This window comes from Astatotilapia calliptera, chromosome 2, assembly GCF_900246225.1.
Source record: "Astatotilapia calliptera chromosome 2, fAstCal1.2, whole genome shotgun sequence".
Classification (NCBI taxonomy): Eukaryota; Metazoa; Chordata; class Actinopteri; order Cichliformes; family Cichlidae; genus Astatotilapia; species Astatotilapia calliptera.
The window spans coordinates 4,589,822-4,609,207 of NC_039303.1; the positions used below are offsets into that span (position 1 = coordinate 4,589,822).

Genomic DNA, 19,386 nt, shown 5'->3' on the forward strand with positions numbered 1-19,386 from the left:
TAACACACAACGTCTGAAAGAGCCACAGCAAGGTACTCGAACATCCAGCAGGAATAGAAAGCCGAGAGTACCACAGGATGTCTAATCTGATAAAGCTAGACTCATTCCATCCTGATAATGGAGAAAATGAAATGCCCATTGTCATCATACGACGCTTATTCTATGTCTCTCGAACCTGGGACCAGGCCAGAAGACGACTGAAGAACTGTTTTTCTTATATATTTTCTTATATATTTAGGTTATTTATCATATCTATCGCATTAACCTTAGGATTTTTCTTTGCTATTTTGTATTGTAAACTGCAACCATGTTCACATTTCTGCAGGTCATATTTTGCTGACAATACCTCATGCTCTACTTTGCGAGACACCTACTTAATACGCTCCTCACAATCAGTAAATAGCAACATAGACGCCACTAATAAACCATCTTATGCGCCCTCTAGAGCAGGAGTCAACTCCTGGTATGAAAATGCCAGAACAGCCGCTCGTGATTTAGGAAACAGTAACTGTTATGTCTGTTCAAAGGCTAATCCAGAACAGGTAATAGTAGGATACCCCATATCCGGTTTCCCCCTCACTGAGGGACTAGAGGAAATCGGCGGAGATAATGCTCTCCTTAAAGACACTTTACAGTTGACTCTGAGCCCTCTCGACTGCTTACTTAGACACGCACACACACCAACTAACCCTGAGACTCCATTAGGCGAATTATTGAAGTTATCTAATGACACGGCAGGGACCTGCGCCCCAATGAAACGCCCTAAGACTAGGTTAAAGCCCTCACTACCCCTAGGACAGATCCCTTTCCATTTTAATACTAGTATGATATGTCTGCGCAGACTAAAGTTAACTGGCCCAGACACCCACATAGATTATACAAAGGATAACTATACATTTTTCTCTGACTCCCCAGGTGCACGCTGTAATGAGACATGGCTAGCTGTCTCTGTGGCTGAAGTTTTATCATATCTGGAGGAACACACACACAGTTCAAGTTCGAGCGGAGAATCGATCATTGTTCCCCCAGACGGTGTATTAAATGATACTGACTGGGGGGAGTTAGTTAAATCACACATGGTCACGCGCCTAACTAGAGCAATCCCTAACGGTTATTGGTTGTGCAACAATACTCTTAGATTAGCTCTACCTGTTAATTGGACCGGTACCTGTGGTCTAGTGACCGTTGATGTATGCTGTACTTTCATTCCCAATAATACCGCCCCTAACGGTTCATTCACACAAGCTATGAATAAACTTGAAGCATTGAAGATAGAACTAATTGCCAATACAGGCCACGGTCAGTGGCTAGATAAGTGGCTACAGGACACGTTTGGAAAATGGAAGGAACTAATTGTAGCCTTTGTAACCGTTTCCGCATGTTTTCGATAATTATTGTCTGTTGTGTGATACCATGTATACGCTCTCAGGATTTTTGATATTAAGCTTGCTCGAAGGACCAGTTACATTTATGATTTGTTTTATGTTTATGATTTGTCTTTATATTATGTTATTACATTCTGTCTTTATACTATGTTATCATTTCATGATAAAAGGGGGGAACTGTTGTGATATTTTGATACCATGGTAGCATTTACAGGATATTGTTTTATAGTGATATTATACAGGAAAACTGTTACTCAATAAGGCCCATTTACTAGTTGTTTTTCTCTTTCTCTGTGACCCAAGAATTAATGTGTAAGAATCACAGGATGGTACCTCAAGGTCGAAAACACCACAGAGATCACTTCCTTACTCCCATCCTCCCTTCTTTATCTCCTAGAAAAGAGCTCGTTAAAGGCCAGGTGGTTTGTTTCAGAATTCACTAATGAAAGAACTCTGTATTCTATGTCTAGGAGTGTATTTTGCTGGAATGATCATAAATTGTAGCTGAACTGATAAACTACACAAAGGATACTTTTTTGCTCAGAAGGCAGGAAGACGTTTCCTTATTTGGTCTGTACCGGTTTGAACTGAGAATCTGCTGACACACGAACCTTTTTTTTCCTCTATATAAACTGTTGTATACTGAATAAACCTTTGAGTTGATTTTGGAAGAGCAACCTGAAGCAGTTTCTGTGTCATTTTGTTCTCCCAAGCTACTCCCGGCGCTGTAACTAACCTGCTGAACGGCATACCTGAGCTTACTTTGAATAATTAATTTTATACAGAACTCTGCTTATCGGTGCTCACGCCTTGGAGGAAACCCGATCCATGGAGAAACCCGGGACGGAGATTTCTTTCATTGCTCATGACATTCAAGGCTGTGAAATGACAAAATATGCCTTTTTCTTTTTTACATTATTCTCACAAGTCTCAACACTTAGAGGACAATAATAATAATGATGATGGCTGGGCTCTTTTGGCTGCTTCCTTGTTTACCCAAGGGGCTCTGCAGCGGATAGAACTACATGTTTGATTTGGCACATTTTTTACCCCGGATGCCCTTCTGAATGCTCCCCTCCTATTTATCCAGGCTTGGGACTGGCACTGGGAGTACGCTAATACTCCTTAAATACAAATAAGCTGGGGGTTAGTTGACTGACACTGGGTCTGTGTCCTCCCAGCCCTAAAGAAGGGATATTTCATAACAATAATAAGAATGTTTCTTACTGACATGCAAAAACTGTTTACATGTTTCCAACACTAAAGGGTTATTCAGTCATTCATCCCTTTCCCTTGATGCTTTCTTTCTTCCTGCTGAATAACTTCAAACTTTTTAAAAACACAATGATGGTTAATTTTTTAACCATCATTGAACCTGTGACCAAAAAATCTACAGTAAGTTGTGTCAACAACTATTGGCCAATTCCTCTTACCATGATCATTCCTAAATACTTTGAAAGACTGCTATTCAATCACATAAAGCTATGCGTCACAGCGGAGGTAGATCACCAGGTATGAGATTTTAACACCAACTGCTCTCAGACTGTCAGCCTGGGCAGGCAAACACTCCCCATCCTCACTCTGACCACGGAGTTCTGCAAGGCTATGTGCCGAGACCCTTCCTGTATGCTCCGGACAGACATGACCATCAGTGCATGCACAAGACGAATACCACTGTTACGTTTACAGATGATACGACAGCCATTGCACTCAATTTGACATCATAACAATATGATGTCATGTGTGTGTTTTAATAACACACACACCAAAGAGATGATTATAGAGTCCCGAACCAAAAAGAAAACCACAGACACACCACTACACATCCATAGAGAGAGTCTACTGCGCACCACACTGCCACCAACACTGCAGCTTTTACAGCACAGTAGAGAGCATCCTCGCAGCTTGGTGTGGTAGCTGTACCAAAGCTGACAAAAGGCCCTCCAGCATGTTGTGGAAAGATTGTGGGCACAGAGCTACCATATCTGGATCATCTTTACACCACTTGCTGTGTGAAGAAGGCCACAAAGACTCTCCAGACCTCCATTTGTTCAAGCTTCACCCATCAAGCAGGTACTTCAGAGGTGTACAAACACGCAAATAGGCTGAAACGCATCCTTACACACAGAAAAACAAAATCACCTTTCACTAAACAGGACAAACTGGAATGGGTTAAAACAGTGCAGCGCTCATCCTGGATGTCACCACCTTTCTGTACTTCTTCCTGGAGGTGTATTAGTCTTTTTTTTCCCATTTCATTTCTCAGAGTTGCAAATCTGAAAGTATTGGTGGAAGTTGCACTTGTTTAAATGTCTTATGTCCTTACTGTTTACATCCTTTTTTACTTAGACAGAAATACCCACCAAAATAATGTTCTATACCCAAGTTTGAGGCAACACACTGGACTTCTCTGAAAAGTGAGGAATAATCAAACTACAAAAACGTTTATGTTTAGGAATGCAAGCAAATAACTGTAAGATATAAATACTTTTCTATTATCCTATTTATTTTTTATTTATTTTCCTCCTACTGTTTGTGTATGTACGTCCGTGCGTGTTGTGCTGTGTGTAAATGTTGTGCACAAGGTTAGGGAGGGAGTATAACTGTCACTTCGTTATGTTTCCATAGTAAGTGCTGAATCCTGAACGTCTTCAGAGTCAGTACTTACACCGTCCCACCAGATGGCGATAGTGAGCGCTGAGCCCATTCTGAGCTGATAGAAAAAAAACACAAACAACCACAAGAAAACCACAAAACCAAGATGGCGGTGCAGGAGACAGCATCTCAACTGTCCATGGCTCTCAAAGTCCAAGAATATCCCACCCTGAAGGTAAACACAAACGCATAATGGTGTATATTGATAGCCCAATGAGTCTGCTGTTGCAAAAATACGCGATGCGTGCTGTGCCACTTGGAAAGAAATCGGAATTAGTCGTTCATTAGATAGCGAGTGAACTCGTCAGGGAGGCTAACGCTAGCTGAATTAGCTTAGCCAGGCACCCAGTGTCCGTAAAGTGCTTGTTTTTATGAACGGATGTAAAAATATGAGTGGTCCCCTAAATGATATAAGCTGGGGGTTAGTTGGTTAGCTTCCTGCTGGGTTAATTCTTTTTATTATGGACTCTGAGTCCGTCAGAGGCCCAAAAGCTGATCGCTTGACTTTTTGTTGGGTTTGGCCTGATTATCCTTTTAACCATGGCTCGTGAGCTCACCTAAGTACCTACCACCTACCTAAGGGTGCATCACCTTAAAGATGGCTGGCCTGTGGGAAGCATGCTTTTTTGTGTAGTGTATGTGTGCGAGTGTACAGCTTGTCTCCTGCGCTGACCTGGACATTTAAAAAAGACTGGGATAGGAGGTTTAAGGGTTACAGTTTATATGGTTACATGGAAGCAGCATGGTTACTCGCCCCCAGTCAGAGAAGTGACATGCAAACGTGATTGGCCTGCTAACTCGGCCGTTAGCTTAGCTACGGCACTTAAAACCAGTATTTGTCGTGTTTAACGAGCAGCCTGCCCAATTCATAACGTCAAAGCAAGCGAAATCCGGGCTGGTTCGGAGATACGTGGGTTTAAAGCTTTCGGGGGAGGAGGAAGATCCCCTAACCCGGTGCTGTCAGGCGGAGAAGCAGCACTGTGAGTTAGCGCAGTGTCATCAGATTGCTGCTGCTGCTGCCTCTCTGTACTTCAAAATGGCCAGTGAGAGAAATCACAGCCTGCCGCCGCCGCACACACGCACGGTTTTCCTCTATTCCACATAACGCTGCTGCTGCGACACCGCTGCTAAAAGACAGGTCCGGGCTGCTTCCTGTGATCAGGAGAGCGTCGTCATATAAAGACAGCAGGGCTGTGAGTACCGGCGCATTTACTGCTTTTGTGTGGTAACTAATTGTGTGATGTTGCATGATGGATAGAGGCATTTCCTGCTGCAGCTGATGTTAAAATGCCTCTGTGCTGAGCATGCATGGCTTTGGTTTGGGGATGTCTCTGGCTGCTATGGTTGGATGCTGCAGTGAGATGATGGGCACCATTTTAAGACAGGAGTGATGGTTGTAATTGGCATCAAATGGGAGTCTACAGCTGCAGGACAGCAGTGTTGATTACATTTGGAGCTGTATTGAGCAGAATTTTATCATTGTAATAATGCCTGTCCCAGAAACTGAAGAAATACAGATCAGATTAGAACATCTGATCTGTATTTCTGCATTACTAAGCATATATAAAGATCTCACAATTAAGACACAAAGGTATTAAAATGTTGACAGCAAAATGCAGTCAAAATGATAATTAAATCACTTGAGCCTTGTATTGATTATTACTGTGATTGTTATTAATATGTAATGTTTGCTGTTTGAAATGGGCTTCCTGTTGTCTCTTCCAAGGATTCACTTAAAACAATTATGAATGATAACCACCATACTCATATACTGTATGGCTTTTACTGTGATAACAGTCTGCTTTGTGTTCATGGCTGAATTACATGTTCACTCTTGACTAAATCAAGGTCATATCATAAAGGGGTTACTAATCTTAGCAATGTTATAACATCTAGTAGCCAGTCAAATTCAGAAAGGGGATATTTCAGTTTTCCCAACATGCAGCTAAAAAATTTTTGCAGACATGGGCCTTATGGATTATTTAAGAATATGTGTTATTTATTTTATAAAAATGTATCTGAAAAGCTGTTAACAAAAGACTTTATGGCTAAATTATAAAGGAGAATGTGTGCTTCCATGTGTGGTCACCACCCTCAAAGCCTTCTTTTTGAGCCAGGAAAAACCCTGGGTTAGCACAGTCTGTGCCAGCAGGTATGCCATTGACATGACCACCTACAGAAAAAGTTATGAGTCTGTTTGAATTGCCATGAGGATGAGTCTGCCACAGAAAAAATATGTAATCATTTTCAAGCAGCTTTTTAAAAAAATGAGCACCGAGTTTTGTAAAAGTTAATTAGAGCTTACCAATCTACCATTTAGCTACTATATTACTATGTTACCAAAGCCTGCTACATGTGTTTTTCCCCAGAACAAAATCAAAAACATTGACATGTTCAATAAGTGTTGTGAACTGAGGAGACTACACATTTGTGCCTGTCAGCTGGCCAATAACAGCAGGACAATTAATAGATTTATATTAAAAATGTAACACAGACATATTGAAATGACTTTGACGTAATGCAAACTGATTATCTCTAATGACCCTCTCTGAGCCAGGAAAAACCTTTTACCTACGTTATAAATATACCTCGGCTCTTCCTTACATCTTGCTAAAATCATCGTCTTCTGTGTTGAAAAATTTGAGTTGTGAGTACCGGTAGTTATTTGTTGATCTGGGCAACCAGAATATTTGCTGGTCAATAAGTAAGTATAAACCTTGTCTGTGGCGAATCCTGACTCTAATGTAGTCGTCACTGAAAGATATTAGGGAGTGGAGGCTGACATAAAGGTAATGTTTAATCTCTGTTATATTCTGATGGGAGCTGTTAGTGTAATACGAAAAATCCATCCAATAATTTTTTTTGGAGTATATACCAATATGTGGTAAAGTAAGCTATCTGAGAAATGCAGCCCATTTGGGCTTTGCATTTGGTGCTGCATTTTCCAGTTTGCCCCCCCCGATTCCTTCCTCGCCATCTTAGTAATCTGTGACATAAACTTGGCTCTGAGTTAAAAGAAACGCTCCTTTCAATCGGTCAAAGCACTTCTTTTGTTGATCCAGCATGTCAGCAGAGGGAATATCAAGAATCACATGAAACTAGTTAAGTACTTTTATTGTTGTGCAAAGAAAATAAGTACATCATTTAACAAAGCAGGTTTCTCTGAAAAGGACGTGGTTTCGAATGCTTTTTTAGCTTTTTCAAGCTGAGTTTTCAGAAGTTTACAGACTCTGACTGCGCTCCAGTGTGTGCCAACTGGTGAGGGGAAATGGTGTTTTGTTTTTTCCCCCCTTCTCTTTGTGGTCTGGATGAAGTTCTTGAATCTGTTGTGACAGCTTACTTGCTTTTCTAAAATTGAATGACCATAAATTGATATGGAAGTTTTATTTAAAGTGAACTGACGGAGAAAGTAACATTTTTACAGAAATCTGTTGCAGTTTTTCAGTTTAAGTATTAGGAAATGTTTAAGCAGGAGTTTAGCATCATGTTTTTGTTCTTCATTCCAGATGAAACGGCATAAATTAGAGAACAGAACATCTCAAATTAAGGATAATGATGGCCAATTGTTCTGTATCAAGGATAAGAAAAAGTAAAGCTTTAGTATTTAAACAGTTTTCTACCATATTGTCTTGAGGTAATTCACATATTGAGCTATAATCGTAGCTTATAAAATTACACTAAGATGCATTAATCCCCTTGAATGAATGTCTGAAATAGAACATTTATGATGTCTACAGGTGCCATACGAGACTCTGAACAAACGCTTTAGAGCGGCTCAGAAGAACATCGACAGGGAGACGAGTCACGTCACAATGGTAGTTGCAGAGCTGGAGAAAACGCTCAGCAGCTTCCCCGTGGTTGACTCGGTGGTGTCCCTGCTGGATGGAGTGGTGGAGAAACTCAGTGCCCTGAAGAGGAAGGTAAGAGATACAGGCATACACATTTTCCAAGTGTAACAGTCAAGTCCTTCCAGACTGGTAAGAGTGCCAAGTTTCCTTTTAGTTTTAGTGAGGGAGTTTGCAGCTCTTGAACATCATGTTTTTGAAGGCATAAAAGTCGATATTTTCCGCCACCTTTTATGATAACACTTGATTTTATGAACATGCATAGCTTTGCACATGTTCTTTTCATCCCTAACAGTAAATCTCCGATGGCGCTGACTCTCTGCGGTTGCTTGTTTTCTGTTCCACTGAAGCTGACCACACAATAGAGGTTCTATCAGTTTCAACTTTAGCCTTTTCTCTGGAAGCAGTCAGAAGCACTGCTTTTATACAAAAAGGCAATTACAGAGATAATCAGACCCAACAGGAAGATGGCTTTCAAGTGCAACTGTGCAGCTGTATATAGTTCTATCATAATAGTCATCCCTGTGTATGTTGTCATTGCTACACTTACAGGCCTGTGTTTTAAAATGTTTCTGGCATTATTTAAAATCTCGCTTCTGGAAAGAGAGAAAACGGTTTCCAGAAGGCCAGAGAAATCTCAATTTTCCTTGGCAGCTGTTTGAATGCGATTGAGGGAAGAAATAATTTGATGCTTTTTGTAAAGAGATAAAGTGCACGCCTTAAAAGAGGTACTTCAATCGTGCAGCTAAATTTTGGTCGTGCTCTGTGGGCCTTTCTAAGTTACTCGAACCCGTCTGCACACCATCATTTTGCCTAACATGTAAAATAGTGTGAAGAGGTAAAGCAGAACCAACCACCTACATCTTGTTAACCTGGAGTAGAAAAGCTGTTATACATCTATGCATCACACGTATTATCTTCTTTACAAACAAAATCTTGCTTCACGTAGAGCCGACCATGGAAAACCACAGTAATCACTGTTTTAGCAAAAGCACCTCATTAGGTGGATTGCATTTGTTTGCCAAGGAATGCTCCAAGGGTGGCTCGTGTGTTGAGCTGTCAAATCGCACTTTTGCTTTTTTTAAAAAATAAAAAATTTACCTTTATGTCGACATTCTCAGCAGATACAAAAGGTTCATTTTGGGCGGGGGAAGGGGGGGTACTTTAATTGTGTATCAGATGATGTCATTAGACACTGCACTGATTGGGCATCTGAAATCTGAGAAGTGAAAAATAAATCATGCTTTGTTCCATTTCTACCAGGAAAACAATGCTTATCTAAATTGGTGTTATACAATTTTATATTTCGTTAGCTTCATAGCATAATTGCCTAAGTTATTTGACTAAGTCAAATGACTTAGGCAATTATGCTATGAAGCTAACGATTTGTTTCTTTTTCAATTTACTCTAAAAGTACAAGATGTGCTGAAAAGCGAGCCTAGGATTGTAATTATGTGCTGAAGGATCACCGAGTCCTTACTGCATGTAACAGTGGAAAGAAATTACTCCTTTGTGGTTGTGATCCATAATTTCCATCCTGCCATGTCTGTGAAGCAGAAAGCAGCAGTTTTGTTCCAACGAAACTTGAGCAGCGTTCAAGGTTTCTGACTTCTTGGTTTCAGTGTTCAGGGTTTGTTCCTGTTCTAAAGTCAACCATGTTACATGTCATAAACATAATTCATTTTAATTATCCTTCTTAGAGAAACGATTAACAGGAAGCATTTTGTAGCTCTCGTGATTGTGTTTGTGTCCCGTAGGCTGCAGAGTCCATTCAAGCAGAAGACGAGAGTGCCAAGCTGTGTAAGCGTCGCATCGAGCACTTAAAGGAGCACAGCAGCGACCAGCCAGCTTCAGTTAACCTGTGGAAGAAGAAACGGATGGACCGCATGATGGTGGAGCATCTGCTGCGCTGTGGCTACTACAACACAGCTGTGAAACTGGCCAGACAGAGCGGTATAGAGGTAATTACAGGGCTCCTACAGTTCATGTACAGAAAGAGGCAAAGGTTTTGGGTTTTCTGTATTTCTTCATAAATATGACCTGAAATCATTTTTTTAAAAAGAGAACCTAATTAAAGAAATTGTTCTATGATTTACATTTATTTACTGAGGGTTTGATCCAGTATTATGTATCTGCAAGGGGAAAAGGTATTAACCTTTACTGTCAGTATGTAGTGCAGGAGTAATTGCAACTTAACTTCTGATGTGCAGAACTTGTCGTTCTGCACATCAGTTTAAAGGACTTTTAACCAGTTCCTTATATACAGAGTGTTTAACTCCAAGAAGGATTTCGCTGATACAGACCAGCTGGTTGGTCAGTGGCAGGCCCTGTTCAGATCTGTGGCAGATCCCTGCTGGATCTCCATCTGCTCCTTGGCTGTTAGGAGATTTAGTGAATACAGCCCTGACTCTTAAAGCAGAATCCATGGTACTGTCCTTGTGTTTCTGTGGCTTTTGGCTATTGAGAGTGAAGGATTATGGATGTGTCCTTGCATATGGTCACATGCACATGTCCTTGCATATGGTCATTCAAAACAACAGCAGCATGTGGCACTACGGTGGTGATGATAGGCAGAGGTAGAGTTAAAGGGAGCAAGAGTGGAATTCAGCAGCAGCTTGAAGTACAGGCTGTGGCTACACTGGACAGCTTTCATTGTTCTTAACACTCTGTTTCTTTACACCATAAAAAGCTCTTTGTTATGATTTAGACTTGCAGTTGAAGGTAAACCAAAAAGACCAACAACAGCGCGTACACGAACAAGACAACTTTCCCCACTGCCCTGTGTTCATAATAAACAGCTACAACATGTAGACACCCCTAAGTAGGAATGTGGTTTTACATTAATAATGGATAAACATTAGTTTGTTTATCCAACAGGAAGAGCAGTGATAATGGCAACTCATATTTAATTGTATCTGCAGCGATATTGATCTATTTGTTGATAGGAAATCTAAAATGGGGGTAGTTTTAATGAGAGAACAAGCCAAATGGCCAAAAGGGAGCCTGCATTAGGCTACGTTCACACTGCAGGCGAAAGCGCATCAAATCCGATTTTTTTGACCCTGTGCGACTCATATCCGATCATGGTATGACAGTGTGAACGGCACAAATCCGATATTTTCAAATCCGATCAGGGTCACTTTCGTATGTGGTGCTGAATCCGATACATATCCGATGTTTCAGAAAGCGACTGCTGTTTGACGGTCAAGTCGCATTAAATCCGTCTTTTACGTCACTGACACAAGACAGACGCCAATTATCAGCTCCGGAGTAGACACCATGAACACTTCCTGGCCATCCAGTGTAGATGTCAGTGAAACTGTTGGGAAAAAAAACGTTGGAGAAACGTGAACATTTTATTTGTATCTGCAGATTCTGACAGAAATCTGCAGCTATCCTTTGAAGCAGCGCTCCTCTTAAACAGCAATAAGGATCATTATTAGGCTATTTACATTATTATTTAAATAACAAAATAACTTAAAGCAAAAATTGGGAAACGTAAAGTCCAAAGTCTTTATATTAAGGGCCATCAGTCAAACAATACTGTTGCTCTGGGTCTAAACAGAGCGCGTTGTGTGTGACGTCTTCTTTTGCGCATGCGGCCGCTTTGAGCGTTCACACTAGAGCGCGTTTGCTGTCGCATTTTATTTGTAGTGTGAACGAGCAGACAAAAAAATTCGGATTTGATCAAAAAATCTGAATTGAGCATCAAGACCTGCAGAGTGAACGTAGCCTGAGAGTACTGTTTCTGTAATGTGGAATCACTACAAGATTAAATGCAGTGTTTTAAACAAACACTGTGAAGTTCATTTGTCTGTGGATAATACTACTGAAAAGCATGGAAATAAATTGTGCTGTCAGTTAAAACTGTCTATTTACAAACATGCCCTGGCCAAACACACCAAAAGCATTACAGTGCTTCTCTTTTTCTGCAAGATTCAGTTGAATGCAGCCCACACAATCAGAGTTTCTGCTGGAAGAACGACTACTTGAATACTGAAGCACAGACATCACTTTGCTATGAATGGTGTGATTTCATGAGCCAATGCATGAAATCTACACAGTATTTTAAAAACCGTGTCACCAAACTAGTTGTAATTAGTGATTACTATACAGGACAGGACGTCCCCCATCCATGCCTGTCTCTAAAACCTTTCCCCTCACTTATTTTACAGTTTTTTGTCCTCGAGATACTGTTTCAGAACATTTTTTTAAATATTTATAATATTTTTTTAATCATCTAAGATGTGTGTGATTTTTGTCTTGGACTTAAATGGCCTCCAGCTGGATAGAGAAATTCTGAGTGGCTTCATCGTTTTGAACTGCTTGCTTCAGGTCCTTTCAGAGCATTTGTATTGAATTTGCTCAGCACATGTTGCAAAACATTACCTTTACTCTTTTTAATCCTTCTTTTGTAGAATGACATGTGCTGAGCATTGCTGTCTTGCTGCACGACCCAGTTTGCTTTTTCTTTTTTTTACAGGCACATCCTGACATTTTAGAATTTTGTAGTATAATTCAAATGAATCGCCCCACTAAGGACCGGCAGACAAGGCCTACAAACCATGACTCGAACAGTACAGTGCGTTTCAGATGGGATGAGATTCAGATGCTGGAATGCTGTCTTTTTATTTCTTCAAATGTAGTGTTTATGATTTACACCAAACAGTTCCAGTGTCTTTTCTCTAACAAACAGCAGATGAGCAGCTGTGTTCTTTTGGAAGACCAGTGGCATTCTCCATTCAACCGTGACATGGATAACATTTTTGTTCAGTGTTCTGCTGATGGTGGGCTCAAAAACATGAGCGTGAGCCAGTGTGAGAGGCCTTTAGTTTCTGAGAAGCACGTTACCCGGGGTTACTTTGTCACCTCGGGTACTATTACACATTTTGCTCTCTGAGGAATATTTGTTAGTCAAGTATTCCCAGGGAGGGTAACAATGGTCTTGAATTTCTCTTTTTTTTTTTTTTGTACAATGTCTGTCAGCCTCTATAGAGAGTACTCAATAGCCAGCCTAATGAGCATCACGTCCTTGTTTCTGAGGTCCTCGGAGATTTCTTTTGTTTAAGCCATGATTGACTTCATGAAAAATGTGTAGCGAAGATCAGACTTTAATAGATCTCTTCTTCTTTAAATTAATATCCTCATAGCTGTTTGTCAGCTTGTTAGTTAAAAGAAAAGTCTTCTCGTTCACACATACCTTTCACATACAGAAATAACCTGTGTTTTTCTGTCTCTGTTGTGTTTTTAGGATCTGGTGAACATTGAGATGTTCCTCACAGCTAAGGAGGTGGAGGAGTCTCTGGAGAGGCAGGAGACAGCCACTTGCCTGGCTTGGTGCCATGACAACAAGTCCCGCCTCCGCAAGATGAAGGTAGAATAATTAATGATGTTTCAAGGCATTGTTAATACTAGCTTTGATACCAGTGAACCCTGAAAAAAAACCCTGCTATCAGTTTTTTACATTGCATAGTTTTGGCTCTAATAAACAACAGTCAGCAGTGTAACCGGTTTTTGATGCAAAAAATTAAGTCTTGATTGCTTTTCTTGTAGCTTTCGCTCTGCTGAGAATCTCAGCAAGTTCCCATTTTAATCCCAACATTATTTTATTAGACAGGGTCTGAGTCCTCAGTAGAATTCAGACGGGAGTCAATAATCTGACTTGTTGGCTGTTAATTATTTATATGGACGTGGCTTTGTTTTAGTAAAATTTGGTTTAGTTTATCTTCTTGCCAGTTGGGAAATATGTAAATCAGAAAAACTATAGTTCCAGTTGGTAACAGATGTGGGTTTTTTCCCTGCTCAGTCCATTTAGATGGTAAAATATAAACAGATCATTTTGCTGTTTGTTCTGTCTCGATTTCCATGGACATTATTAATTAACCATGGGGGGGTCGCCTCATTTTTTTAAACTCGATGCCTCCTCTTCCATCTTTCCTTTCTCTGGCAGAGTTGTCTTGAGTTCAGTCTGAGAATCCAGGAGTTCATTGAGCTCATCAGACAAAACAAGCGCATGGATGCAGTGCGGTACTTAAAACACACACACAAATAATTTTTTCACCTGAAGCCTTTTACTCACGTATTTCCACATTTGCAGTTGCGTTACTGAGATTGTGAGTCTCTCTGTGTGTATTAGACATGCTAGAAAGCACTTCAGCCAAGCAGAAGGTGGACAGTTGGATGAGGTTCGGCAGGTGATGGGCATGCTGGCCTTTCCATCAGATACGCACATCTCTCCATACAAGGTAACATTAGTGGTCTTTATCAGTGTGAATGTCTACAAGGATATCATTTGATTTGATCAGAAGTCATTACACAGCAATAGTTTGTGCTTTGGCTAAATAAAGATTTCTCAGATTTTCAGTCAGGCTGATAATTCTGACCTGGTCATTTTTGTTTTGTTTCTGTGTTCAAATATAGATAATTTATGCTTTCTAAAGAAAACTGATATGTTTAGAAATGCTATGTTGAAAATCTCTTGCTCTGTGTTAAGAAGAAAGAAAAACATTTGGGAAAATTTTGAGAAAAACTTTAAACTCCATGGGTCTGTCCTCGTGGAAATATTGGTACCACTTTGGGCAGAGCTGTGACCAAACCAGCCTGACTTCTTGTGTGTTTGAAGTAAAGAGAAAGCGCTATAGACACAGACCAGCCACCAGAGGGCCTCCATTGTCTTTTACAAAAAGCTCAATTCCCTTTTTGTACAGGCTTTCAGTGGCACTGCTGTTTTTAATTTTCCACTCTAACATCCTCTGAATTGTACTATGGCACACTGTCACCAAGGCTTTTTCTCAAAAAGCCTTTGGCTTTTTTTCTTTCGCTTTTAGGCAAGCCAGTGTAGTGTTTGTGCCAGCTGCTTGTGCCAGAGTTACAGAAACAGCCTCTCTTCCCTGCCAGTATGCTATTAACGGGAGAGCTTAGTAGCTTTCATTATTATCATAGTGTTTTTCCTCAGTGTCATGATTACTTATGATCATAATAAAAGTAATCATAAATATAATCATGCTCAATAAAAATACTGCCAGGGGTAATTAAAAAGGATTAAACTGTAATTAATTTAGACAACGCAGTTACATTACTGATAGGATTACAGTCTCAGCTGTTCTTGGAAAAACCGTTAATCACAATTCACTTGAAATCAACATCGCTGATTAAAGACCAAGTCAGAATCTAAGACTTTCAGTGGGGCTTCTTTTTTTTAGGTGGTCCAGAAAAGAGAGCATTACTGTAATAGACTCTGGAGGAAGTAAAAATGTGTCATAGTGTTGCTATTATTGTTATTGTTGTTGTTGCTATAAAAGTAGCTTAGAAACTGCTCCAAGAAGATAAATGTGATGAATATGTGTGGAATCTTGTGCCCCCCCAGAATATGGTCAGTGATGGTCCAGCCTTGTGAATCAATTTGTTGAGCCACACAAAATGCAACACAAATTTCATTGTTCTAAACATTGAAATTTCAGCTCTTTGTATGTTATAACTTTGCTCTCCTGGAATGGAGAGGACAACAAACCTCTGCTCGACCATAAATTTCGTTTTATACGTGAAGTCTAAGGTGCACCCTGTGGTGTCCCAACATTACTAACCAGACAGGGTGTAGCTTCAGTTGTGTTTTAAGCTGCGCAGACCAAAGACAAATGTATGCCTTTTATACACAAAAGTAGACCTTTTTGTTTAATTCAGACTTTTTTTATATTGTACAAATTATAAAAGCCCCCTGTGCCAAATTAAACGTGATTATTTATTTATTAATTTTTCAGAAATGCAGTTGTAAAAAAAATCTTCCTTTTATTTTCTCTTTTTCTTTCTGATCTATCAGGATCTGTTGGATCCAGCCCGCTGGAAGATGCTGATCCAGCAGTTCCGATATGACAATTACAGACTGCATCAGCTGGGAAACAACTCTGTCTTCACCATCACCCTGCAGGCTGGTCTGTCTGCCATCAAGACACCGTATCCTTCCAGTGTGTGGTTACTCTTAACCCTGTCATTTCAACTTCTTAAGCTATATGAAGATGGATAGTGCTTTTTGTTCTAAGGGGGGTCTATTCTGTGTGTTATTCCCTAATCTGCATTAATCCTTAACTCCCATTTCCAAACCAGTCAGTGCTACAAGGAGGATGGCACCTCTAAAAACCCAGACTGCCCAGTGTGCAGTAAATCTCTTAACAAGTTGGCTCAGCCTCTACCCATGGCCCACTGCGCCAATTCCAGACTAGTCTGTAAAATCTCTGGAGAGGTCATGAATGAAAACAACCCTCCCATGATGCTGCCTAATGGATATGTTTACGGCTACAATGTGAGTAAACTGCATGATGCCAGCTGGGACTGTATAAAGGTGCTTCCATCCATGTTGAAGCAATTTAAAATGCAGACTTAAAGGATGATAAAGTTTCATAAAACACTCCTTGATATTTCATTATTATCTCTTCCAGTCTCTTCTGTCCATTCGCCAAGATGACAAAGTGGTGTGTCCCAGAACCAAAGAAGTCTTCAACTTCTCTCAGGCGGAGAAAGTGTACATCATGTGATTGCTCGGATGACGCTTCTGAGTATCAACCACATCAGATACGGCCCGTCGCCCATCACCTGTGACCCGGCCTGCTCAGAGCCACCTGTGGAGCTGTGATCCAGTGCCCTTCCTCCCACAGACAAAACCCACATGTCCGTGGAGACTCCACCACCCCAACCCATCCAGTTCCTCTACATGATCAGCTCAAGTTAGCCCATCCAGACCCCGTGCCCCCCCGCCCCCTCCATTTTATCTGACAAACTGGGCTCCTCTCCTTTAAGACTCTGTTTTAGATGTGGCTAGAAGTTGTTTAATCTGATCCATTCAAGCACATGGACTATCAGCATTGTCATTATCTTACAGGCCTTCACACTGAAGATTAGAGAGTAGAGAAAAAGACTGAAGAGTGGAAAAACTGCTAGATAGATGTTTGATTTTACTACAACAAATAAAATCCTGTTGAGGTTACTTTTGACTTTTTTCCTTTTACAAATGTTGTTTGTTACTGAAATAATGTGGCAGAAATGTGTTAAGTCGCTGCTTTAACCATTAACACAAGATTTGAGCCTTTTTTGTGAACAGACATGGCTTCCTAGTCACATCTCCTCCTGTGGTGCATGCTGTCTGCATCGTTTGTCTTATAGCCATGTTTATGTTGGTTGTTAGGGAATATTTTTAAATGCTTCCTTTAAACTACCTAACTGGATTAATTACATTTATCTCCCTCACGATTGAAACTGGAGGATGTTTTGGGCTACAAAAGGCTTCAGTTTTAATGTAAATATTAGGTAGGACTTGATCTTCATTTATAAATTCAGGAGTTTTAGAGAAATGTCATTTTAAAAAAACAAAATATTTGCCATCTGCACAGATTGCTGTGTAAATTTGAGTGTTTTCTCGGGTGTTTAAAACCTGATGTAGCCTTCAATATCCTCAAGTCAAGCGGTTTTTGCTTATAATTTCTCATATCTGGAGAAGCTCGTAGTTTCACAGACAGTAATATAAATTAAGCGGTACTTGCTCCCGTAAAGAAATGTACTAAGTTTTCAGACAAGAAAACCATCTCTGATGTTTTTAGCTTCCAAATGAAAAACACAAAAACAGTCTTCCCATTTTTGGTGTGACAGGTTTGGTGTTTATTTCAGTTTGTTTGAAATTTTGCCTTTAAAAAAAGACATTCTGGGTGATTTTTAGTCAACTGGACGTTGCCTACAGTCTGAATTTCATAACTATTTTCCCAGTGAAGCCTCGATAATAAAGAGAAGGACAATGGCGCTGCGTTACCAGTCTTGTACTCTATGTTGAAGCTGCTTGCAGCACCATTATTACAGGCTTTAAGACCATTTCATTTAATATACATTCACATGCCTTTACTGAAGGTAAAGACTTTGTCTTTCCTTACAAAGACAGGAGGAGGAGAGGAGTCACATTCAACCTTTATGGCTTTCAAACGTACTATAGAAGGACTGGGATATAAAATAATATGGAGAAGGACCTAAAGGTCACTCTGAAAATCAAGCCTGAACACCCAGAATACTCAAAAAATGCAGGTTAACATAATCAATTTTGTGGTTGGTCCTTTCTTCCATCTGTTGTTTTATCAGCAAACCACGAGTCACCTCGTTTGTGTCCATCTATAGTTTGGAGCTGTATCTGTGCAGACACAGACTGTCCTGTGTGTTTGTGTTGGTAGAGTAGAAATGGGGATTGTTTCATGAGCAATATGCCTCATAAAGGTTTCAGTAAACTTTGATTTTGGTGTTTCTTTGTTTGCCGTCTGCTTTGCTCTTGTCTGCTCTGAAATCTGCATTACCATAAGCTGTTGGTAGGTGTGGTTATTCTCTGCACAAGGTAATTAAATCAAGTGCTGTGTCTTTCACCTGAAACTACATCGCCATAGCCCGAGGACGTCGGGATTCGAGGGGAATTGGCCTTTTCTTTGTGTTTGATCACTTACATGGAGATCGTGGCAGGAAAGATAAGGGGAAAATAGGCAGGACGATTGGCTTATCTGTTACAACCGAAACCTGCAACTTCTGCAGAAAACACATCAGCCACTGACAAGGTTTTCTTCTCCAGATTAATCCAGTATTTTTCTCATTTTCTGTTTGACGTGTAAATTAGTGAAAAATAATGTCTGCTACAATTTCACACTGGTGTCAAGCCAGCCTCCAATTCGAGACTTGCAGTCAAGCCAGCCTCCAGTTTGTTTTACGTTCCCTGTGTATTCAAAGTATTACGGGAATGGATGTGGAAACCGGATTTCAAAATAAAAGCCAACTTCGAGTGAATTAACAGATATGTTAAGAACATAATAACATATAATTTAGGCTTTTTTTTTTTTACAAACTCTAATGTTAGATCTATATGACACAGCCTTGTACCCTAATTGTGCCCTGTCACTATCAAGGCCATCTTATTTTGGATTTCAAAGTAAAAGCCCTGTGAATCTTCATTTTTGAACTACTCTTTCAATGACTTAATAATGCTCTTAAAAGCAAAAGTCGTATTTCCAAATACTATTTGAACTTTATATCAACACTTTCCAACCACAGTCTTTTTACAGTGATACCATATCAATATCAAGTCAGTCTGATTTTGCCTTTCATAGTAATGGCCCTTTGAAATTGTCCATAATTGACTTAATCTTCTAACGATTCAAAATGCTCTAAAATGAAAAATTCTTGTTTCCACAGGGTAATTCCACCTTAGATCAACAGTATACAGCCCCACAGTGATACCATATCAATATCAAGTCATTCTGATTATGCCTTCCAAAATAAAAGCCTTTTTAAATTGTCCATAATTGACCTAACTTTCAGTGATTTCAAAATGTTTTAAAATGGAAATTTCCTGTTTCCACAGGATAATTTCACTTTAGTTCAACAGTATACAACCTCACGATGTTACCATATCAATATCAAGTCATTCTGATTTTGCTTTCAAAAATAAAAGCATTTTCAAACTGCCCATATCTGACTTGATCCTGGAA

General features: G+C 40.0%; 1 protein-coding gene across 2 annotated transcripts; it reads left to right on the forward strand.

Annotated features, from left to right (window-relative positions):
* Positions 1 to 4,095: 4,095 nt before the first annotated feature.
* maea (macrophage erythroblast attacher, E3 ubiquitin ligase) lies at positions 4,096 to 18,157 on the forward strand. Of its 2 annotated transcripts, none has more exons than XM_026182246.1 (9): positions 4,096 to 4,215; positions 7,778 to 7,960; positions 9,643 to 9,846; positions 13,137 to 13,259; positions 13,836 to 13,912; positions 14,022 to 14,130; positions 15,702 to 15,835; positions 15,986 to 16,181; positions 16,318 to 18,157. In XM_026182246.1, the coding sequence occupies exons 1-9, from the start codon at positions 4,147 to 4,149 to the stop codon at positions 16,411 to 16,413; spliced, it is 1,191 nt and encodes a 396-aa protein (XP_026038031.1). In that variant the 5' UTR covers positions 4,096 to 4,146; the 3' UTR covers positions 16,414 to 18,157. The 2 variants fall into 2 exon arrangements, with proteins under 2 accessions (XP_026038031.1, XP_026038040.1); XM_026182255.1 differs by lacking the exon at positions 4,096 to 4,215 and adding an exon at positions 5,070 to 5,233.
* Positions 18,158 to 19,386: the final 1,229 nt, after the last annotated feature.